This window comes from Saccopteryx bilineata, chromosome 8 (assembly GCF_036850765.1).
Source record: "Saccopteryx bilineata isolate mSacBil1 chromosome 8, mSacBil1_pri_phased_curated, whole genome shotgun sequence".
Lineage (NCBI taxonomy): Eukaryota > Metazoa > Chordata > Mammalia > Chiroptera > Emballonuridae > Saccopteryx > Saccopteryx bilineata.
Genome location: NC_089497.1, coordinates 27905530 through 27930534, shown reverse-complemented (window position 1 = coordinate 27930534; position 25005 = coordinate 27905530). Strand labels below are relative to the sequence as shown.

The 25005-nt window shown below is 39.9% G+C and overlaps 1 protein-coding gene across 2 annotated transcripts in view; it reads right to left on the bottom strand.

The window, feature by feature from the left end:
* Nucleotides 1-64: 64 nt before the first annotated feature.
* Nucleotides 65-25005, bottom strand: part of ABI3BP (ABI family member 3 binding protein) — a 254121-nt gene continuing 229180 nt past the window's right edge. For both annotated transcript variants that reach the window (XM_066240657.1, XM_066240658.1), the window contains 6 exons: nucleotides 23462-23570; nucleotides 8047-8126; nucleotides 6284-6313; nucleotides 5289-5450; nucleotides 3075-3197; nucleotides 65-1511 (listed from right to left, as the gene is read on the bottom strand). In XM_066240657.1, coding sequence (XP_066096754.1) covers nucleotides 1396-1511; nucleotides 3075-3197; nucleotides 5289-5450; nucleotides 6284-6313; nucleotides 8047-8126; nucleotides 23462-23570 — 620 coding nt within the window. In that variant the 3' untranslated portion in view covers nucleotides 65-1395. The remainder of the gene's footprint in view (nucleotides 1512-3074; nucleotides 3198-5288; nucleotides 5451-6283; nucleotides 6314-8046; nucleotides 8127-23461; nucleotides 23571-25005) is intronic.

The window sequence follows — 25005 nt, the reverse complement described above, 5'->3', positions numbered from 1 at the left end:
ATCTTTATTGATGTTTTTTTCTGAAAATGACATGTAGATGGTTTAATTAGAACTGTTTTCTATTCAAAGAAACAGTACTGTTTGATTTCTGTCCTAACTTGAAAGTAATGCATTTAACAATTATTGACTTAAAACAGTGAAACTTTGAAGTCAATGTCACAGGTAGATTAGCATTTCTATATAAATACAGCAGATACACTATTAAAAGATACAAGGGAGTTATGATAGGTCCTGAATAACTTTGATTTTCCTTATAGAGATGAACTATTCAGAAGAAATAAAGAACTCAGCCTTAGAAAAAAAAAACTGCATCTCTTTATTACAGAATGTCTACTTGTTTGAAAAGTACAAAATTTATTAGATTTGAAGCATGCCGAAAGGGGTTAAGCCCAGGGTCCTCAGAATGAGGGCAACAATGTGCCTTCCTCCCTCCCTCCCCAGATGAAGACAGTACCTTTTTAAATAAAAATATGATTTTCAGTACAGGTTGAGTTAGAATATAAAAACATCCTCTGATACATTCATTCATAGAAGTCTTACGTGTAAAAATATAGTAAAAATCCTATAGAGTGATGGGATCTCAGCTGTCATCTTTGTGTTCAGACCTCACATTCAGTTTCTGCATACGGCTTGTTTAGAATGAAACCCACTTAGGAAGACTTGCTTGAAGGGACAGTTTGACAAAGTATATTTAGAAATTGTAACACGATTATGAGTAGAGTAAGAAAAGTGTACTTTTGAAATTGAATATATCATTCTCAATTCTATTTTTAGCTGAAATGAAATTTACTAATTCAAGTAAAACCTTTTAATAATTTGCAGATGTTTAAGGAATTGTATATTCACATGAATGTTTTTAAATGCTTTAGAAAAGCTATTCAGCTGTTGCTAAAAATGTGAAGTTTAAATAAACGTGGATATTGGACTTTTTTCTCCCAGATATACACGCTGAAGATAATTTGACCTAATAAGTTAAACCAAGTAGAGATTTATGGAATTAACTCACCAGTAGGAAGAATACACATTAATAACAGTAATATTTTTAAAAGTATATTAGTTTTCGATGTTAATTTTGTTATAAAAGAATCTCAAAACATTACAACTGTGATAAATAATATACAAACGATCTCTTAAAATACCATGAATAGGGAGCCAGCTTCCCCAAAAAATGTTACTCTTAATATCTTGCATTCTTAAAATGACTTTGTAAAACCTGACCTGATAAATATTCTCAGCAATCTTTCTAATAAACATCTAACATTGCTATCAATTAGATTTTAAACTTTTATACATAGTAAACAGAAGAGCTTTAAATGAATGTGACAAATAACCATAGTGTTTGCAACTATTTTTTGCCACGATGAAACAAGGCACTGGTGAACACGACTGCAGCATCTACCATTTTCCAGGAATTGTGGTCCCGCATTCATACCACTGGACGTAGTTGATTTGGGTGTGACCACCAATTTCTCCAAATTGGACAGGTTCCTGGCGAACTGCTCTGAAATAGCCTAAGAGGGAAAATTAATTACAACAGCTGCTATGTGACATTTCCCCCTCATTGCTTATAGATTAAGTGGCTGAAGGTGAAGTATTTTAGGAAATAGGTGGCAACAGAGGCCCTGGCATCTCCTGAGGGTAATAACGGGTGGCAAAACGGGCACCTGCCTAGCAAGGTGGGGTGCGACGGTCGTAGTGTGGGAAACAGCTGGAAAGGAGCAAGAGTCAGCGGTTTTGTGCTTTTGCGTGTCATTGACCACATTCAGTATGCTCTGTCTAATGTGAAAGTGTACTTTCTGCACATTACGGACTCTGGCTGGTCTGTGGAGCACTGATCTGAGTAAAGGTGCAGAATTAATTTTTTAATTAATTTTTTTATATATTATTTTTTTCGAAGTTAGAAGCGGGGAGGCAGTCTGACTTCCACATGTGCCTGACCAGGATCCACCTGGCATGCCCACCAGGGGGCGATGCTCAGCCCATCTGGGGTGTTGCTCTGCTGCAAGCGGAATCATTCTAGCACCTGAGGAGGAGGCCATAGAGCCGTCCTCAGCACCAGGGCCAACTTCTTGGCTGCGGGAGGGGAAGAGAGAGATAGAAAGGAGAGGGGGCGCAGTGGAGAAGCAGATGGGCGCTTCTACTATGTGCCTTGACTGGGAATTGAACCCGGGACTTCCACACGCCAACCGACGCTCTACCGCTGAGCCAACCAGCCAGGGCCTAAAGGTGCGATATTAAGAAACGAAGGGTAATTCTATGCTTGCTAAATTTCTAAGAATTGAACTTGGATGAAACCTTCAAGGAGTATACTAAATGATTAAGAAATTCTCTGAATGTATATTATAGAAATGTACATGATTTACAGTGTGTTTTACATTCAATTCCTATGGGAGAACAGTTGCAACAGCCTGTACATGAGTGCACAGATCTCGTCAAGGCATCTTCTACTATGGTTGGTATGTTGAAGTGCCAGCGAACAAAATGTGTTGCTGGAAAGACCAGTGAAACACTTTAAAGTATTTAGCAAAACCTTGGTTTACATTCCCAAGTAATGGGGATATTTAATTTACCCTCTCTTGCCCTGCCTAACAAGGATGAATTTTTATAGTTTTAATCCTCATTAAGCAGTTTAGTGCTAACGTGTCTTCAGCTTTATAGTAGTTACTCATTTCTTAAAAGAATTGTTCTATTTTAATTGAAAATACATAATTAAGACAAATATTGTTTTTCCATTTGTGGTAATCTACAAGTTTTCTTTAAAAAAATTTTTTTTTAAAGGAATAAAATTCCTGTGTGCTCAGTCTTGACAAAAAAAAATACAGGTAATACATGAATGATTCAAGTTTAGGAGACACTGTTCTTCAGGTTTCCTTCAAGTAGATTGCATTTATATATGTCTCTGTGGAAAGCTGAGACACTTATTAAAGTCTTCATCCTAAGTTTTTTCTTCCTAGCCAGATAATTATAACAATAGTACTGTAGAATTATTTTTGAAGTGATTGCTTTTCTCAGCATGAATTCTTTTGGGGTTAATTTATAAAACTCTTGCTTATGAGTCGGCTCAGAAAACGTACCTTCTTTCGTGGGTAACTGGTCAGAAGTCAGCTGCTGTCCGGTGCGTCCATCTAAAAACGAGTCCACAAATTGGCAGTGATCTTCTCCATGGCCTCTCTGATCACCTATGTTATAAAATTGTCCTGAAGAACCAAAAATTAAAAGGATCATTAAGTGTTCATTTTTTGGATATGGAACGATTCTGAAATCATCAGGTTGTTTCAAATAATCAGTCTTTCCTGTTCTTGTACTTCTCCCCCACAACTGTACCCTAGTTCAAGCCACCAGTGCTTCTTGACCGAACCATGAAATAGTCTCCTAGCTGACTCCCTGTTTTCAATTTTGCCTTTATTCTTCCTCACATCTCCTGCACCTTTTAAAAATGCTACTCAGTGAGTGTTACTCCTCTCCATAAATCTCTCCAGCCACCTTCTATTGTGCTCAGAATGAAACCCAGTCTTACTTGATTTCAAAGCTCTACAGCAGTGGTCCCCAACCTCTTTTGGGCTACGGACCGGTTTAATGTCAGAAAATATTTTCACGGACCGGCCTTTAGGGTGAGATGGATAAATGTATCACGTGACCGAGACAAGCATCAAGAGTGAGTCTTAGATGGATGTAACAGAGGGAATCTGGTCATTTTAAAAAAATAAAACATCATTCAGACTTAAATATAAATAAAATGGAAATAATGTAAGTTATTTATTCTTTCTCTGCGGACCGGTACTGGTCTGCGGCCCGGGGGTTAAGGCCCACTGCTCTAGGTGACTGCAGACCTGCCTGCTTTGTCTTGCCTTTCCTGAGCCTCGGCTGCACAAACGGAGCTGGCTGGGCTTGTTCTGCCACAGCCTTTGCATTTCTCTTCCCTCTGCCTCTAGCTTTATCCTCCGATCTCTGCTTGTTTGGTGCCTTCTAGTTTTCTTAGCACAAGGAATACCTTTTCAAAGAGGCTTTTCCTAACCATTCTGTAAGGCCGGGAGCCGTGGCCAGGCAGGTTCCTATTGGATTCAGGCAGACGGTAAGGGGACTGTGGAGCCGGAGGATGGTGGACCATCTTCTTTATTAGAGTCTGGCAATGGCAGACAAGCAGACGGGGCAAACTGCTTCTCTCTCTCTCTCTCTCTCTCAAGACTCCCAAGCAAAACAGGCTGGGGAAAAACTCCTTCTCCGGCAAACAGTATCAAACAATGGCCCCTCCCAAGTAGGCAGGCAATCAGCAATTTACAATTTGCCGCCCTGATGGCAAGCACCTGCATGCGGCCTCACATAGACTATACTCAGGTGGTGCTGCCCGTGCTCAGGCACCAATCAGGCAAAATGCAAGAGAGCAAGCCGAACACACTTGTTTGCCCAACACATTCTTACTAAAGGAACTTCCATTCAGCTGTTTTCTCCCACTCTTAAGTTTATTTCAAAACACCACATGAAATTCTTATTTACATATTTGTTGACTGTCTCTTCCAACTAGATTGTAAGCTACAAGAAGGCTTATTTGTATCTTGTTTGCTGCTTTGACCTTAGCACCTAGGGCAGTGTCTGAATAAAATAGATACTATTTGTTGTTGGGGGCCAGCCTTATTTAAGTTTTTTTATTTTATGGGTATAGAAGAGAAAATGATCACCTACTGAGTTTGGAGCAAGGGGTTATAGGCCTTCCAGCCAGGTGTTGTAATCTTGATCTTGTCTCTAGCAGACTTAAAATTCTAATTGTCATATTCTTTCCACCTATTTAAGCCATTTTACTATCAGTAGGGTATCGATGCTTGGTTGGCTGTAACAAAATTGAGCTTGAATGTGTTTAGTGTCTTTCTTTACATTCAAGTTTGCCATGATGGCTCCGTTTCAAATTGCTTTTTCTTTTCTTATTTTATTTTAGTTAAAAAAATTTCTTTTGCTTTGCTAGCACCTTATTTTTATTTTTTAAAATCACTTTTTATTATAGTTGACATAAATTACTATTGCATTAGTTTCATGTATGGTGTCAGATGGTGCGAGATGTAATGTCTAATCAGTGGAGTCCATACCTCAAATTTCATTTTCATTATTTACCTTCTAATAGCATGTCCCAAATCTTTGTTTTCTAGATCAAGTATTTTAACAACATCTTGCTCAAAAAAAAAAAAAATTGTATTTACATGATACATGAGTTTCTGTCCAGAGAAATGCTAAGTTACAGAATACTGCAGAACATTCCCTGAAGGACAAGACTCAGAACAGCTGGCGGTCTTGCTTACCCGTGAGGGAGTCGCTCAGATAAATCTTGTATCTGAGAGAATTGCACAGCTGCACCCCTACAAACTTTTTATACCACGTCCTTTTGACGTACTGTTTGCCCTTGCATTCTGAGTAGGAGTCTGAGTTAAAGGGTCTTTCGGTCCAGATGGCATCTCTTCCTCCTGCATAAGGAAAACAGGGTTTGAATTTAGTATCTGATTTTGAGTCCTTAAGAGCTGTCCTAAAAGATGTAAACAAACAAACAAACAAAACACAACAACAAAAAAAACAGTTTGAGACGTCGACTATATCAACTTGCTAATAGCTGGTTTTCTCCAATGCTAAATATTGGAGCCAAAAATATTATAGAAGTTTGAACACATGAACTCCCAATTAAGTTCCCATTAATAGTGACGGAAATCTTAGAGGAGTATTTTTAGGTGCTGAATGGACTTTGCAGTGCCACATGTAGATATAGCATTCTGAGGAAATTTAGGTTTGTTTTCTTTTGCAGTGTATACAATTTAAACAGCTGCTTCAATGTGACTTGTTATTAAAAGTGGAAATGAGGGAGCTATGTTTTGACAATTATTAAACACAATTTGGTATAAGAACGAAAGCAAGTTTCAGAATAACCAACTTGTTCCCCAAACATTTCAGGGGTCCCCAAACGTTTTACACAGGGGGCCAGTTCACTGTCCCTCAGACCGTTGGAGGGCCGCCACATACAGTGCTCCTCTCACTGACCACCAATGAAAGAGGTGCCCCTTTCGGAAGTGCGGCAGGGGCCGGATAAACGGCCTCAGGGGGCCACATGCGAGGGCAGGCCGTAGTTTGGAGACGCCTGTTAGGTTCACAATGAAACAGTGTTTTGGCTAAGCATTCACACCTGATTGATATTCTCAGAAGACTAAGTGGACCAAAGTGATATCATGACTACAATCCCGCCATGTCTGTGCAGTTGAGTCAGTTTAGAAAAGTATGTAGCTATGTTCACATTGAGATAGGTACTCACCGTAAACGGGCTCGCTCACTCTTGGATCCGCTGCGGAGAAATGGCAAACATAGATGTTATTCCGTAAGGAGGTCTCAGTGTTTCAGGGGTGCAGTGAAGAAGATGGTGCTTACAGTTAAAAAATTTTACTTGCAAAGCGGTACACTCTTTCTCCCCTCCAAGTACTAACCAGGCCCGACCCTGCTTAGCTTCCCAGATCAGACGAGATCAGGCGCGTTCAGGGTGCTATGGCTGTAGACGTGGTACACTCTTTCTAAAGGCAATGTGGAAGTGTATGTGTTGTTTTGGAAACTGTTCTTGATTGGAAAATCTGCCAGATACTCAGCTGTATCTCTTATTTGTGATTTGAATAGTTAGACGTCTTCATTGCTGTTCTAGCTTTTACTCCCATTTTAAAAGCTTCCTCTTAGTTTCATACAAAAACTACTGATGATAAAAATCACCAAGATACCATGAAGTGCAGTTATAGTAAGGTACCAAAAAGCTACAAAATTAATATTAATATTTTAGGAAAAGAAATGTGAAAGTTTCCTGGCTTGCAGAAACGTACTGTGTAGGAGGCTCCCTTCTACTAGGAAGCTTAAAGAGCATTTTATTAATTTGGGCTAAGTGTGCAGAGAAATTTTGTAGAAATGGCTTTTATACTTGTGTGATTTGCTCCAGCTCAGGACAGCTGATAGCAGTGTATTGTAAATGAAGAGGGGAAGGACATTTGGTCCCTCCCTTCCCCCCACACCTGTAAGGAAGCCAGTAAATTGCTAGCCAGGTGTAGGAAGAGAGAGATTGAAAAAAATCTTTTCTTATTTGATGAGCCATTTACAGGCATTTATCCCCTAGCGCCATGGAAACTACCCCTCCCCTTCTGGAAACGTATAATTGATGTATGTATCTCTAAACAAAGGAATGGCAAATGAACACTAGAAAATTTAGGAATATCTTTTAATATGTGGAATAACATTTTTGCTATTGTGTTACCTTGTAAGTTTTGATGTGTAAAAATGTTTTTTATGAATCCTATAGAGAAACGTTGTAAGCTTGCTAATGAATTACGTCCCATCCCCTCCTCCTTTTCCCACCATCCTGTGTGTGTGAGAGCAAAGGTTGCCGGCCACAAGGGCTGTGCCTGGCGCACATGATTTGGGTCTGCAAATGCCCATGTCAACCATATGCAGCCGGCATATTTAATAAATCTCCTCCTTTAATAAAACCCTTCAAAATTCATCTGGACTTGGTGTCTCTATGTAAACTCGCAGAAGTGAGGTACAGTACATTTCAGCATCTGGAGTACGGTACTTTACAACATAGTTGGTGCAAAAATTAGACAAATGATGCTGTGAGGACAGATATCTCATTAGGGAACTGGAGATCAGAAGGTCAAATAAGAGAATTTACAGCTGCTCATCATAAAAATATGTCAAATGAATTCCCTTTCCAGATGGGGTATGGTTTAGCCCTTCTGACATTTTGATTTTCGGAATTGATGCTGGCATACAAAGAGCATTTATTCACTAGATTTTTGAGTATAGATTGATTAAACACTTTTTTTAAAACTGATATACCTTCTTTTTTTCTGACATCAAAATAAATGAGAAAAAATGTAAGTCATACCTTATGGGTACCTCCGTTAATTGACTCTTTCTTATAGATGCCTTTTTGCAGTTCAAGAAATTAATTACCGTGTTTGGCTGGGTTTCAAACAAGCTCCCTGGTGCAAACACTTTGACCTTTTACATCCTGTTGGGAATTATTACTAATATAATTACCTGATTCAGTACTGAATGCCACTGTGTTGCTGGCTGGACCTTCTCCAAGTGGGTTTTTTGGTTTCACCTGGAATTCATAGCTGTTGGGGGGAAATGAAAATAAAATTGTAATATATTCTTCAGGGGTAGGAAACATTTCCTTGTGGGTTTGTTTGTTTTTACAGAGACAGAGAGAGAGAGAGAGAGAGAGAGAGAGAGAGAGAGTCAGAGAGAGGGATAAATAGGGACAGACAGGAATGAAGAGAGATGAGAAGCATCAATCATTAGTTTTTCATTGTGACACCTTAGTTGTTCATTGATTGCTTTCTCATATGTGCCTTGACCGTGGGGCTACAGCAGACCAAGTAACCCCTTGCTCAAGCCAGTGACCTTGGGTTCAAGCTGGTGAGATTTGCTCAAACCAGATGAACCTGCGCTCAAGCTGGTGACCTCGAGCTCTCGAACCTGGGTCCTCTGCATCCCAGTCTGACACTCTATCCACTGCACCACCGCCTGGTCAGGCAAACATTTCCTTGTTATACTAACATTCTTCCTGAGTCTGTTTTGAAATCACAATGACAGAATGGACATATGTTCTAGAAGCACGGGGGAAGAAAAAAAAATTAAACCTTACTGTCTATACAGCTTGTCTAATGTTTTGTATAAGAACAGGCAGAGTTGTTAATAAAAAAGATAGGTGTCTTTTTAAAAAATTCCGAATTAGTAGAAATAACTGGGCAAGTTGGTAATGTTTATATATGAAATAGGTATGTGGTGGACCCTGGCTAATTATAGCAACAGGATCCTCAGTTTTCTTCAGATGTTTCAGCTACTTCCTGAGGGAAAGAAGTAGAAAGATTCCTTTTTATTCCATTTTATCCCAACCCTCAGAGTCTTAGACTTAAGCAGTGTTCCCCTTTGTGGGGTGTAGTGCCAGTGGCCGAGGCCAGGCAGGGATTTGGGCAGATAGTAGAGAAACTGTGGAGCCAGAAAGTGTTGGGCCGTTACCATTTAATAGAGTCTCGCAATGGTGGACAAGCACACAGGCAGGGGAAAATCGCCTCTCAGGCAAACAAACAGCAAAACGGCCCCTCACTGTGGTGGGCAGGTAATCTGCCATCCACAATCCCCCTGAGTGCAAGCACCCGTAGCCTTATATAGACCACACACACATGATGCTGCCACACGCTCGTGCACCAGTCAGGCAAAGTGCTTGCAGCAGGTAAACCTGCGAGCAAGCCTAACACAGCTGCTCCACATGGGGTTAGTACTACTTATGTCAGAGTTGCATATCAGAGCAGCAGTGGCGAAAAGTTTCTTTTAAGTACAGATTTCTTGCTCCGTCCTAACTATTGAAACAATTTTTTTGAGGGAGGTGGTCCAGGTAGAAATTCGTAACAAGTTCCTGAAGTGAATCCTGCCTCCACTGATATTTGGAAACTATTAGACTAAGCTAACGGGAACAGTGCACATGAAAATATAATATTTCTTTGCAAGGACTTCCTGGTGTATTTTCTGGAACTCAGGTCTTCTGTGGATCACAGGAAGCCACAGCATCTCCAAACCAGGGGTGCGGTAGTGTCACCTCCTGACAAGCATGGGTATAAAGACAGGCTTTTCTTTCTGAATTATGCACTAAATTGCTATGCGATATTGACAAATTTCATTCATAGAATACTTAAGCAGGGCAAATCTTTTTAAGAAATTCAAATAGTTGTTTTCCACTTGCCTAAAACCAAGAGCTCCTGTCAGTGGAGCAATTAGCAGGAAGTATTTTGGACATAAAATCAATGATTTGGCTGATAGTATGGTGAGTCTCAAATCTATACAAGGATTTTGGGATATAATTCCCATTTTTTGAGATATTTGTAATTTTTTTTGTTGTTGTTGTTGTGAGAGGAGGGGAGGCAGAGACACTCCCGCATGTGCCCTGACTGGGATCCATCTGGCAAGCCCATTAGGGGGTGATGCTCTGCTCATCTGGGCCATTGCTTTGCTGCTCAGCAACCGAGCTCTTTCTAGCGCCTAAGGTGGAGGCCATGGAATCATCCTCAGCACCTGGGGATAACTCACTCCAATCAAGCCATGGCTGCTGGAGGGGAGGGGAAGAGAGAGAGAGAAGGGAGAGAAGAAGGGGTAGAGAAGCAGATGGGCACTTCTCCTGTGTTCCCTGACCAGGAATTGAACCCAGGACATCCATACACCTGGCCAACACTCTACCACTGAACCGGAGATGTTTGTAATTTAATAAGAATGCAGAAAACACAAAAGAGAAAGGTATATTATAAATAAGTGAAAAACAGAAGAATGGCAGCTCTCAGTTTGGTACAGAGGATTCCATGTGAGCAGTAACAGAACTCCAGGGCTCAAGGAATCAGGTATTTGACTACGGAGGCATTGCACTAACACACTGCTGGAACCTATAAGACAGATTCTAGGATTACAACAATGGCACCCACTTTAGGTGTGCTTACTATGTATCAGACACATTAATCAGTCTACATATATAAAGTAATATACCCCTAGAAGTCCATGTCATCTGATTTTTTCAGTTAAGAATTATGAAACTCTTAACCATTGTACTGTCTATTTTTAAAAACTGAAATGAGGATTAAAACTTACTGGGTTTTTAGTGAGAGACTCTACTTCAAATAATTTTGTAAACTAATCAACTGATAGAAGGTGCCATTATCATTTGCAGTAAGAGAATGCTGATATGAAACTACCCAAAGCACTCTTTTAAATAAATTGCACATACATAGGGTGTTTTGGCTCAGAATATTTTCTAGAGATGAAATTCTTGCTCAAAAGCCTGATGACCTTAAAACGAAAACAAACCAGTATGATGAACTGATAATGGAAAAAAGAAATCACAGGCATCTGGACTTTGATTCAAGTGGGCAATGCATTCAACATTCCAGGCCATTGCCAAAAGTCCCGTGCTTGGGCCAAGTCATTGCTGAAATCATCTCTGTGTCTTTTTATTTGCAGTTATTTGCACTTCAGCTCTATCTGTAATGTAGCCACAAATATTCCTAAGAATATTTTTTGGCCAACATTTTGTGATACTTGACAAGTTTTGCAGAAATCACTTTAAACTAAATTTAATTAACAGCATGGGAACTAAAAGGCAGTATTTTTGACTGATTAAACCCTATATAAAGAGAAAATATTTTAAGTGGCAAAGTTTTTTCCAAGAAGCACGTTCTGTTATAAGATTGACAACACTGTAGGTCAATATTGATTGCACATAAGAAATAAGCACAGGATGCTATTTAAAAAATTTATAAAGAACAAGAAAGTTATTTAAAATAAGTATAGAATAGAAAATGCTTTGAAGAAGGTTTGGAAGATCAATTTGAGGAAATTTTACACATACAAAAACAAAAAGTCAAAGAGATGAAAAATGAGAGAAAATAAGGAAATCAAATTATTTTAGGGACTACAATACCTAACTAGTAGGTTCTAGAAGAGGTAGGAGGCAAAATAAGGGATAGAAAATATCCTAGAAATTATGTAATTCCCTAGAACTGAAAGACATGATTTCCAGATTAAAAAGGCTTATGTACACCCAGAAAAAAGTAAAAGAAACTATCCAAAGAAAACACATTGAAAAATGTCCAAGTATGAGAAGATAAGACCTTCAAAGTTTCTGAGAAGAAATAGGTCCTGTTCAAAGGACCCAGAATAGAATGACAACTATTCCTAGCAACACTGGAAGTTAGAGAACAATGGAACAATGTCTCCAGAAGTCTTCATTTTATCCTAAACTCCATGTTTAGCTAAATAATAGTATTAGAGTAAAACAAGGATATTTTCAGACACGTTCTCAAAAATATCTTTCAGAAGCTTTTCTCAAGATGTATATCTCAAGAAATGTCACAAAGTGAGGGAGTAAGCGAATAAAAGAGACATAGGATGTACAAGTTAGGCTATTCAACGTAGGAGAGAAGCAAAAGATGGAGGGGAATTCCAGGAGATGTTGCCATAAAAAATAACATGGGACATATAGATAACTTGAGTACTTGACCATTCTGAGAAATGGTAAGTGAGAAATATGGATTTAATTGATAAAAGGGATAGCTAAAATAATTGACAGTTGTCGAGGAGACTAAGATGGTGACATAGGAGGCCCCTGAGCTCCCCTCCTCCTGCAGACACATCAAATATATATAGCTGCACACAGAGATTCCTAATGAAAGTGATTCAGAAACTAGCTGAGCGACCCCTATGCATAGGACAAATGAGAGGACACCCACACTGGAATGGCTAGGAAGGGCTGAGACACACTCTTGACACAAACCCCCAGCATAGTGCCATACAACCAGGATCAAACCCACAACTACCAGCTTTTCCCAGAGGAGCAAAAGGTTTGAACCCCAAATTTAGCGTCTAGACATTGTCAACATTTGTGATACTTTTTTCAACTTTTTAAAAAAAAATTATTTTACTTATCCATTTTTAGAGAGGAGAGAGAAACAGAGAAAGAGAAGGGGGGAGGAGCTGGAAGCATCAACTCCCATATGTGCCTTGACCAGGCAAGCCCAGGGTTTTGAACTGGCGACCTCAGCATTTCCAGGTCGATGCTTTATCCACTGCGCCACCACAGGTCAGGAACTTTTTTTGACTTTTGAGACTTCTTAAACACCTAGCTCTGAAAGCCAATGGGGATTATGTCCATGAGAACTTTGAGAATATAAAAAAAGTTATTTATAGGTGCATGAGCACACCCCTATTCTTGGGGCTTAGAGCAGAGAAAGCAGGCAAAAACTCCCATATACTTTAAAAGCTACTGCTTGAAGATGAGAGTGCTAACTTGAGTACATTTCTAGTGACTGTCTGTCATCCTTACCAGAGACAGGAAAACAGCAGACACTTTTCCTGCCCTCTCTCTTCAGCCCAATCCAACAACAAAACCAAGTCACTAGTGTCTCCCTGGAAGGAGAAGGATTTTTTTACAAATGGCTGGCACCCCAACTTTTGTGACTGCTTCCCAAGGGATGGGCCCACAGATTACCTATCTCTGGGAGCCAATGGTGCTTGCATTCTTGAATCCCACAGTATTGTATCAAATGAAGTAGTTCCTATCAGATGCTAGAGTACCCCATCTTCCCCGCATCTATAATTTGGGTACAGCAGAGAGAGAGAGCAGGCAAAAATGCCCATCTTTCAGTGTCTCCCGGGAAGAGACTTAACTACATGACTGTCCAGCTGCTATTTGAGGGTCCAGCTTATACTCAGCCTGCATCTAGGTGCTGACTGCCATTCTCACCTTTGGGACACTGATGAGTTTTGGCACACCCTCAACTAGTGAAAGCCATGAATAACAAGTAAGGTGGTCTAGACAATCTTAGAAGCTGGACAAACTACTAAATACTTGGGTTGGGTTGATAAAAGCGGTTCATTTTCATAACAATAATATTCTATCAAGATTAGGAGAGGTGGTTGTTTTAGCTCATGCCTAGACACCAACAAAGAGAGTCAAAGAAAATGAAGAAACAGGAATATGGTCTAAACTAAAGACCAAGAAAAATCTCCAGAAACAGATTTTAATGAAATGAACAGAAGTGATTTACCTTTTAGAGTGTTGAAAATAACAATCATAGAGATGTTCACCAATGCCAGGAGAACAATGCATGAACAAAGTGAGAATTTCAGTAAAGAGAAAATATTAAAAAGTGAAAAATAGAAAAGACATAGCTGAATTATACTGAACCGAAAAAAAATTATTAGAGGAGTTTAACAGCAGACTAAATCAAGTGGAAGAAAGAGCACTGGAATTTATACAATCAAAAGAGCAAAAATAAAAAAAGTATATAAAAGAGTGAAGAGAGCTTAAGGAACATATGAGACACTATAAAGCACGCTATGATATATGCTTTATAGGGATTCCAGAAAGAAAACAGAGAAAAGGGCAAAAAGCTTATTCAAAGAAATAACAGCTGATAACTTCCCAACCTGGAGAAGGAAATAGACATCCAAATTCAGAAAGTCAAGATTTCCAAATAAACATAATTTTTTTCTTTTCCTTTCTAATTTTAGAGAGGAAAGGAGGCACAGAGACAGACTCCCACATGCACCTGTACTGGGATCCAGCCAGCAAGCCCCCTACAGGCCAATGCTCTGCCCATCTGGGGCCATTGCTCCATTGCTCAGTACCAAGCAATTTTTTTAGTGCCTGAGGCAGGGCTCATGGAGCCATCCTCAGGTCGGAGGCCAACTCATTTGAACTAATCCAGCAATGGCTGAGGGAGGGAAAGAGAGACAGAGAGAGAAGGTAGAGGGGGAGAGATGGAGAAGCAGATGGTTCACCAGGCTGACGCTCTACAACTGAGCCTACTGGCCAGGGTCAATAGAAACATAATTCAGAGATCCACACTGACACAAAATGATAATAAAATTGTCAAAAGTTAAAGGACAAGGGAATCTTATAAGCAGCAAGAGAAAATCTATTTGTTATGTACAAGGGAAACCTCATAAGACTATAAGCAGATTTTCAGCAAAGAGTTCAGGCCAGAAGGGAGTTTCATGATTTCTTTTTCTTTCTTTTCTTTTCTTTTCTTTTCTTTTCTTTTCTTTCTTTCTTTCTTTCTTTCTTTCTTTCTTTCTTTCTTTCTTTCTTTCTTTCTTTCTTTCTTTCTTTCTTTCTTTCTTTCTTTCTTTCTCTTTCTTTCTTTCCCTCTCTCCCTCCCTCCTTCTTTCCTTCTTTCCTTCCTTCTTTCCTTCCTTCCTTCCTTCCTTCCCTCCCTCCCTCCTTCCCTCCTTCCTTCCTCCCTCCCTCCCTCCCTCCCTCCCTCCTTCCCTCCTTCCTTCCTTCCTTCCTCCCTCCCTCCCTCCCTCCTTCCTTCCTTCCTTCCTTCCTTCCTTCCTTCCTTCCTTCCTTCCTTCCTCTTTCTTTCTTTCTTTCTTTCTTTCTTTCTTTCTTTCTTTCCTTTCTTTCTTTCTTTCTTTCTTTTCTTTCTTTCTTTCTTTCTTTTCTTTCTTTCTTTTCTTTCTTTCTTTCTTTCTTTCTTTCTTTCTTCTATCTCTTTCCTTCCTTCCTTCCTTCCTTCCTTCCTTCCTTCCTCCCTCTTTCTTTCTTTCTTTCTTTCTTTCTTTCCTTATTTCTTTCTTCCTTCCTTCCTTCCTTCCTTCCTTCCTTCCTTCCTTCCTTCCTTCCTTCCTTCCCTCCCTCCCTCCCTTCCTTCTTTCTTTCCTTATTTCTTCCTTCCTTCCTTCCTTCCTTCCTTCCTTCCTTCCTTCCTTCCTTCCTTCCTTCCTTCCTTCCTTCCCTCCCTCCCTTCCTTCTTTCTTTCCTTCTTTCTTTCTTTCAGCAAGAAGAGGGGAGATAATGAAACAGACTCCTGTATATGCCCTGACTGAGATCTACCCAGCAACCCCTGTCTGGGGCTATGCTTGAATCAACTGATCTATTTTTAGCACCTGAGGTTGATTCTGGGACCAACAGAACAATCCTCAGCACCAGGGGCCAATACTCAAACCAATCGAGACACTGGCTATGGGAGGGTAGGAGAGAGAGAAGCAGATGATTGCTTCTCCTTTGTGCTCTGACCAGGAATCAAACCTAAGACATTCATATGCCTGGCTGATGCTCTATCCATTGAGTCAACTGGCCAGGGCCATGATACTTTCAAAGTACTAAAATGATTAAAACAAACAAACAAACTACCCAGCAAAATTTTCCTTCAGAATTGAAGAAGAGATAAAGAATTTCCCAGCCAAACAAAAGCTGAAAGAGCTAATCACCACTACACCAGTCTTAAAAGAAATGATAGAAAATTCTTGAGGCTGAAACTAGAGGATGGAAAATTAACAGCAGGAAAACATATGAAAATATAAAACTTCATAGGTTAAAGTAAATATATAGTAAAATTTAAAATATTCTACTGTTGTAATCACGGTGGATAAATCACTTATAACTCTAATACAATGGTTAAAAAAGTATTAAAAATTAGTCATAAAAACAGAGTACAAAGTAGTTGCCAGGCATTGGCAGGTAGAAGAAATAGAGCTTATAACAGGATACAAACTTTCAGGTATAAAATGAATAAGGCCTAAGGATGTAATGTATAACATGATGACTATAATTGCTGATGTTGTAGTGTATAATTGAAATGTGCTAAGAGAATAGAATTAAAATGCTCTAATACCCTGCCCCTCCAAGTTACATATACTGGTGATGGATGTATCAATTAGCTTGATGGTGGGGGAATTCTTTCACAAAGCATACATGTATCAAATCATCACTTTGTATACTTTGTCCTGCAAACTTATATATTTGTCAATTATACCTTCATAAAGCCAAAATAAAATAAAATAATTGAAAATATTTGCTTCTGGGAAACAGAATTTAGGAAAAGAAATAGCATTGAGTTTAAAAATCATGTACATGTATTTATGATAAAAATAAAAATAAAAATTTAAAAACCATTGGTTAGACCTGCTTCATCAGAAAAAAAAAAATTAAATGACTCCAGATGACAACTGTAGTCAAAATTTTGGGCTTCTTAGAGGACAAGCCAAGTAAATAACACTCCTGGGTAGGTATGGATCAAAACAAAAATAATATTCCCAAGTCTGCCTGTCAGGAGTCAGCATGCTGCTATGGTTAAGGTCATGGTTTCTGGAACCAGAAACACTTGTGTTCATAGTTGTGCTACCATGTGACTTTATGGTAACTTATTTAACCTCTATGAACTTCAAATTAGAGGTTATATCCTCAAAATGAGAATTCTAATGATATTTGTGACTAATTGTAACTGCAAAAGGGTATAAAAGTATCTAGGTGTTTCCTTGTTTGTGTGTGAGATAATACATGTAAGACCAAGGTGTCTGGCACATAATGATTAAGAATATTCAGTAGTATTAAGCTCTGATTTTTATCCCAGAGAGCTGAGAGAATAAAAAAAGAGGACCAAGTTTGAGAGTAACTATGAAAATCAGCGTGAGCATTAAATATCAATTTAGAGAAAAGTAAAAAAAGTAGGGTTTCTAATAATGGGACTTGTGGTTCCCAGGCAAAGCTGTCCGAGACAGGGAAGCGGCCGGATGTAGCCCGGGAATGCTGCTCGGGTCTGGTTAGGGCAGGCACTTCCGCCATCTCCCGCTCCCCTTCCCTTTAGTCCTTTTTATAAACATTCCCTCCACTTTTGCCCATAACACAGAGCTGAACTATGGTCTTCATTGTTTGATGAAATTTTCATCTCCTTCCATTGATTTAAAAAGATGGTTTATCACTCTAACAAAAGCTTCATAAAACTTCAAGCAATCTGTTTATATATATATATATATAGAAAGGCTACTCTGTAGCTATTTGTTTGAACTATTTGGTTAGCTAATTTTACCCTTAGTGTAGTCTTGAAATATTTGAGCCTCATTCTGGGTGGGTGGTGTCAGTGAGGTAGAGAAAGAGAGAGATTAAAAAAAAAAAAAGTGGAATAAGAATAAGGGACATTCAAACAGGGAAAGAGAAATTCGATCAATCCGTTATCCAAGGACGGTGCGTGATTATAGTAAGCATTTCTGGATTCCATCCTCATGAAGATAGTTTGCTGACCTGGGAATACAGGTAAGGAACAAAAGGGTAGAGCTGTGGGGACTCGGAGGGCAAAATAAGTCCTAAGGAGGGGCGGAGCGAAGAGGAGCAGGGCGTCAGCAGGCTTCAGGTATCCTGGACTAGCTGCCTGGTATGTATGACCTTACGGGTGTCGCCTGTGTCTCTCATTTCTGTGGGCGACACAAATTTAAGATCCGGCTGCACTCTGATTCTGTAGCGATGCTATGAGTTTCTGGCAGCCCCTCCACTAGGTACTAAAACACTGTAAGTGAAAACTAATAAAAAGAATATGGTGATGTGAAAAGAGGAGGTGGTTTCTTTATAGGCTAGTAGAGCTCTGTGCTTGCTCTTAGCTGTACTTTTGCCCAAAGAAAAGTTGCAAAACTGAGCATTCCTTTGTAGTTTTTCCATCTTTAGTAAAGAAGCAGTTGTTTTGCTGCCCACACCTACAGTAAAACTAAATAAAATGGCTAAGGCTCTGGCAGTTTACTTTACTCCTTTCTACGCGGGCCATGAGAAGAGCTGTTGAAAGTTAATACAGAATCTTCAGAGACCAGAATTTCACAAAAAACATCATGAAGAAGGACATAATGGCTCTTCCACATGCCTGCTTCATTCAGCCAGATTGACAATTTATAAGTTGCTGCCCCTGTTCCCATTTACTTTCAGTGCCAAAATTTTATTAAATCAGACAATGTAAACAGTAGTCCCAAACCATCCTCGCTGTCAGCTATAGGAAACTTTGGTAGGCTTTAGTCTTAGAGGAAGAACTGTTCTCCAGAACCCTCCCAAGCCACAGCGGACACTAGAAGTACTTGAGCAGGTTAGATGAACTTGATTTTTCTTAATTACCAGACAGAGTACATTTTCCAGAGGTAATTGCTGGGCCACATGCGAGTCTGGCACACCTAGCGGAGTCTTCAGTCTTTTAGTCAGTGAAGAGAGAGATGGGTTCATTTGAAGAGAAGGGTGAAATTAAAGGGCTTTTTTAGTTAGTGCACAGTGATTGTGTGTGTCTCTCCATATTGCCCAACCAGTTCCTCAGGAAGAAACTGGCCCATCAATGGATTATCAAAATGAGTGTCAAAAACAATTTCTTTGACACAGATTCAAAGAAAAACGGTTGACCAGGACAATGCCACTTGTTATCAGACCGAGCTAGGTTCTGGTTTTAAGTTCTAATTTCAAAGAAAAATGGTTGATTTATTTATTCTTTGTTAACTCATTAAGTTATTATTATTATTATTTTTTTGTATTTTTCTGAAGCTGGAAACGGGGAGAGACAGACAGACTCCCGCATGCCCCCGACCGGGATCCACCCGGCACGCCCACCAGGGGCGAGGCTCTGCCCACCAGGGGGCGATGCTCTGCCCCTCTGGGGGGTCGCTCTGTTGCGACCAGAGCCACTCTAGTGCCTGGGGCAGAGGCCAAGGAGCCATCCCCAGCACCCGGGGCCATCTTTGCTCCAATGGAGCCTTGGCTGCGGGAGGGGAAGAGAGAGACAGAGAGGAAGAAGGGGGTGGGGGTGGAGAAGCAAATGGGTGCTTCTCCTATGTGCCCTGGCCGGGAATCGAACCCGGGTCCCCCGCACGCCAGGCCGATGCTCTACCGCTGAGCCAACCGGCCAGGGCCTCATTAAGTTATTTTGATGAGTAACGGTTTCAGCAAATAGTTTTTAGTATTTCAGCTCAAAACATTTTGCCCATTAAAATCGACAAATTAATCCCTAGAATACTTCCATTAAGAGAGCATGGAATTGCCCTGGCCAGTTGGCTCAGCGGTAGAGCGTCGGCCTAGCTAGCGTGTGGAGGACCCGGGTTCGATTCCTGGCCAGGGCACACAGGAGAAGCGCCCATTTGCTTCTCCACCCCTCCGCCGTGCCTTCCTCTCTGTCTCTCTCTTCCCCTCCCGCAGCCGAGGCTCCACTGGAGCAAAAGATGGCCCGGGCGCTGGGGATGGCTCTGTGGCCTCTGCCCCAGGCGCTAGAGTGGCTCTGGTCACAACATGGCGATGCCCAGGATGGGCAGAGCATCGCCCCCTGCTGGGCAGAGCGTCGCCCTATGGTGGGTGTGCCGGGTGGATCCCGGTCGGGCGTCTGTCTGACTGTCTCTCCTTGTTTCCAGCTTCAAAAATATGCAAAAAAAAAAAGAGCATGGAATTCATTCACAGGCTCACTGGGTACTGGGATCTACTGAACACAACAAAGTTTCATGTATTGTAGGCAAAACAATTTTCATTAGAGCACCTTTACATCCATATACATTATGTTTGCTCCCAGTGGGAAATTGTTCTTTACTTCAAACTTTTAAATCCTTACCCATTAGGGACTATCAATATAATCCTGGTCAAATCAGGTATATAAACATTAACAGTCTTAATATCCTAATGGATTTTATTCAATCATACCAACTCTAACAATGACCTTAAGTAAGCCACAAACACAATCAATGGCCTCAAATACGTGCCTAGTAGTAAAAGTAGGCATAGGTTCTGATTTCAGGGATTCCTAAACTAAATTTAAAATTGCTTTTTCCCAAATACAAATTTAGAAAGGGCTTTGCTTGTCTTGAGATGAGAGTAGGCTGTAGGGGTCCTCCTTCTAAGGCCCACGATGAAAGACAAGAGACATCAGCAAGACACCTTCCATGATGGCGGGATAAAGGGGACATGGTTGTGTTTCAGCCTGAGGCAAAGTCCAGAAACAATTAGCACGAATCCTACAACAGTTACAACTTGAAGCTAGATGTGCACCCCTGATTGGTCCTGTGAATCCAGAATGAAATGCAACTCAGCCCGGCAAGTAAGTTTTTTTGTATGTACTTACTTGATCTATTAGGTCAGATGCCAAAACAGCATTCTTACATGACATTAACAAAATGTTCTTTTTTTGGTAGATTTATTTCACCAAGTGTCACTCATTATAAGTAGCTCTAGTATCAGAAATGATTTTTTCCAACTAAATGAAAGTTAGGATGAAAGCCAAAATGAAACAACAAGCCACCTCCCAGTTACCACCCTTTAAGGGAGGGGTCGGGAACCTTTTTGTCTGAGAGGGCCATGAACGCCACATATATATATATTTTTAATTTATTATTTTTTAAAAATTTTATTTATTTTTTTTTAGAGGAGAGAGAGACAGAGGAGAGAGAGACAGAGAGAGAGAAGGGGGGAGGAGCTGGAAGCATCAACTCCCATATGTGCCTTGACCAGGCAAGCCCAGGGTTTCGAACCGACAACCTCAGCATTTCCAGGTTGATGCTTTATCCACTGCGCCACCACCACAGGTCAGGTGAACGCCACATATTTTAAAATGTAATTCCATGAGAGCCATACAATGACCTGTGTATGTTACACATTATCCAATAAAACTTTGGTGTTGTCCCGGAGGACAGCTGTGATTGGCTCCAGCCACCCGCAACCATGAAATGAGCGGTAGGAAATGAATGGATTGTAATACATGAGAATGTTTTATATTTTTACCGTAATTATTATTTTTTATTAAAGATTTGTCTGCGAGCCAGATGCAGCCATCAAAAGAGCCACATCTGGCTCGCGAGCCATAGCTCCCCGACCCCTGCTTTAAGGTCTCCCCATCTCTTGACCCATTTTCCAGATCTGGCATAGAAGGCTCTGCACCCCCTGGTTTCTGCCTCTCTGCTCCCACTGCTTCAATCCACTTTTCACCCCTTACGTTTTGCAGCGAGTTGTTCCCTGCACACAGCCACACATTCTGGGCCTCTGCACTGGCACGTGCTATTCTCTCTGACACTCCTTTTCCCAAAGACACTCACCCGCTGCCTCCTTTCTACTCATTCTTCAAGCATCAGCCCAGGCGCCACCTTCTTCAGGGAGCTTTTCCTAATTTCTCCAAACTAGGTGGAGTGCCACTTATTCTGGGCTCCCATATCACCTTGGGCATAACTGTACCAGAGCTCTCAACTCTTTGTGTAGAATAATTGGTTATTAACTGGCTACCCCCACTCCCAACTTCCAGCCCCTCAAGAGCAGGCACCATGTTTAGTTGTGTTTGTAGCCACAACACCAAGCACATCCCTGAGCACATTGTTGGTACTTAATAATTGTTACCTGAATGGAAATGCAAACCTTTCACAAACAAAGCAGGTTTAAAATGTCACTGGAATAATTGTTCTACTTCTGCTTATAGCTAATAGGTGCACTGTGAGATCTGAAGACAGCCTGATTCAGGAAAGGAACACAGCGAGCATTTAGAAATTGGATGCTTTTCAATGTACTTCCTGCATTCTACCCAGCCCATTTTTAAATAACTGGAATAAAAAGCAGAAAACTGAAGAGAATAACCATCCGAGTCCTGTAAGCAAAAATCCACCTATTAAAAAGTCCAAATCAAGTAAAAATTTCTCTTTCACTTTAAAAAAAAATATATTATGTTACAAATAGGTTCTGTCTCCGGTAATCTTATTAAGAAAACAGACCAAGAATATCATTACTGAAATATATGCTTATTTTGGCTAACTTAAATCCTTTAAGAAAATCAGCAGTTGCAAAAATTTCAATATTACAGCTCAAAAATAGAAAGCTTGAAAGAAAGGGATGCTTGTGGAAAAGTGCTATCTTTGCAGTATAAGATTACAATTTTATATCCAGCAAACCATCCATAATGAGTTAGATGCTTAGCTTTCCCCCGAAAAGACGAGAAGAGCCTCCCTGCTCGCAGAGTCGTTTAAACAGGCTCTTTGGGGTGTCACGCTCAATACCCAATTCAATTCAATCAACTGATGACAGCGAAAGGAAGTAAAATTGACGGAAAATTCTCTGATGCCGGATATCCATCCAGTCTTCCCTCTGCTGATCTTTTCACCACTGAGGGATTTTGTCAAACTAGGAAATATTCTGGAAAATTTCTTGATTGTGTCCCTATAAAAATTCCTCTATGTTCTTTGGTGTATTCTATAACTTAAGATGCCAGTTTGTTTTTTTTCTTTTTAAACCGAAAGCATAGACAGTTTATTAAACAGTGTTTTGGAGTTTGAGGAAAGAGAATGATTTCCCACAGAGTAAAACTAAGTCTAAGAATGCATGTAGCATACTGGCTTTGCTAAGAATCTCCTTGATTTTTGTCTTGCTTTTACATGACTAAATCACCAAATTTACCCATGTGAAACACAACAAAATAAACCCCACATTACTATGTTTCTAGAAACATCTAAGGACCTTATATATCTTGTAATAATAAAACAAACTGACAAAATATTAGGTATCTTAGATTTACAAAGGAATCACAACCCTACATAGCAATATAAAAGTGGTATCAATGTGCAATGAGGGATACGAAGAAAAGTTGTTTATTATAGAACAATGTTAATATTATTTATCTCTTTTTAAAAAGCTGTTCTCATTTGTCTACAGTGAAAAGGCCCCAAAGCAAAGGATTGCTATGTCTGGGACTAGGCTGTAGTTCTTCCGTGCATGAACTGTTACAGACCTTTACCTACATTTATCACATGGCTTTTATTTCCTGCTCGCCCCGTTCCGGCATACCAGCTAAATTCTTCTGTACTTCAAATCGTTTACATCATGCACACTCAGAATGTTTCTGGGCCACAGATTCTTCCTTCTTTAAATTTTGGCATTTAATATCAACATTAGGTACTATTAACCTTCATTTTTCAATGTACCCAGCTGTACCATTAGCTTACAAGACCATTTTGTTAGCTCTTAGATCACCACTAATAACTTGCAAAATATGACTCTTGAGGCATCTAGTGCTGGGTATGGGAAGCCAAAGAATAAAATGAAAGCTAGACCTTCCCTGAAGGCACAGAAAAATGATGTCATTTCATTCCTCTGGTATGACTTCTACACTCTCAGAATTCACCTATAATAGCACTGGTGGCTTACCTTGTGTCTGGTTTTAGATTTTCTACTGTGGAGAAGGTTTGATTTGTAACTTGAATGGACTTGTTCTTCCCACTGAATGACCCATTTTCTCTGGATATAACTTCATATTCTGAAAAGCAAAAAAGCGAACAAATACTCATCTTTATCTTCTGATCAATTTAATTGTTCTTGAAGCTAATAGCATAATAAAGTCACTCATTAAAATAAGCAACTCATATTGCAATTCTGGTCTTATACATTATGTGTCGATCTTATACATTATACATTACATATACGTTTTATACATTAGTAATTTCCAGATTCGGATGTTCAAGCAGATAACAAAGGTCCCAAAGCATTTGGGCAGGTACTCATTGACTACTTCTGCTTTCCCTTTAGCAGAGCAGGGAAGGCCTGGTAACGGTGAAGATCAATGACGCTCCTATGGTAAGCTTTGGAGACTGGTAGCTATAATTTTAATGGGGCAAGTCATTTGGCCATTGTTGGAAAGCTCTGCATGAGTGGTATCTGCATAGGAGCCATGTTTCCTGCTCTGTGGGGCTTTACCATAAGGCCACAGAAAAGGCCACTGCTGCATGGTGCTGCAGCAAAATCTTCTCCAAGTCTAAAACCATAGTAGCAAATGACAGTTAATGAAAAAATGAATTATACTTTCCTATAGTTCTTTATTTTAATTTACAGAATTATAAGATTTTTCACCTACTTCTTACATAAGTTACATCAGTTTTGTATATACTGCTTAAATATGTCCCTGTATTTGTAAAAAGAAACTATGTCCTTAATCTGAGCAGAGATCTGCGTACATTTCACTTAAAGGAATGTTTATTTTATTTTTTTTTTTAGAAATTAAATTTAATGGGCTGACATTGATCAATAAGAGTACATAGGTTTCAGGTAAACATCCCTATAGCATTTGAACTGTTGATTGCCTGGTGTGCCCATCATCCAAAGTCAAATGATTTTCTGTCACCATATATTTGTCCCTCTTTCTTCCCCTCTTCCCAGGTAACCACTTCACTTTTATCTATGTCCATGAGTCTCATTTTTATGTCCCACCTATGTATGGAATCATATAGTTCTTAGCTTTTTCTGATTTACTTATTTCACTCAGTATAATGTTCTCAAGATCCATCCATGTTGTTGCAAATGGCAATATAACATCATTTCTTATGGCTGAGTAGTATTCCATTGTATATATTTACCATATCTTTACTCAATCCTTTATCAAGGGACTCCTTGGTTGTTTCCATGTCTTGGCCACCATGAATAATGTTGCCATAAACATGGGGGTTTATGTGTCTTTGAGTACCAATGCTTTCAAGTTTTTTGAGTAGATACCCAGTAGAGGGATTGCTGTGTCATAGGGTAGGTCTATTATTAGTTTTTTGAAGAACCACCATACTGTCTACCAGTTTACATTGCCACCAGCAGTGAATAAGGGTACCTTTTTCTCCACAGCCTCTTCAACACTTGTTATTACCTGTCTTATTGAAACCAGCCAATCCAACAGGTCTGAAGTGGTATGTCACTGTAGTTTTAATTTG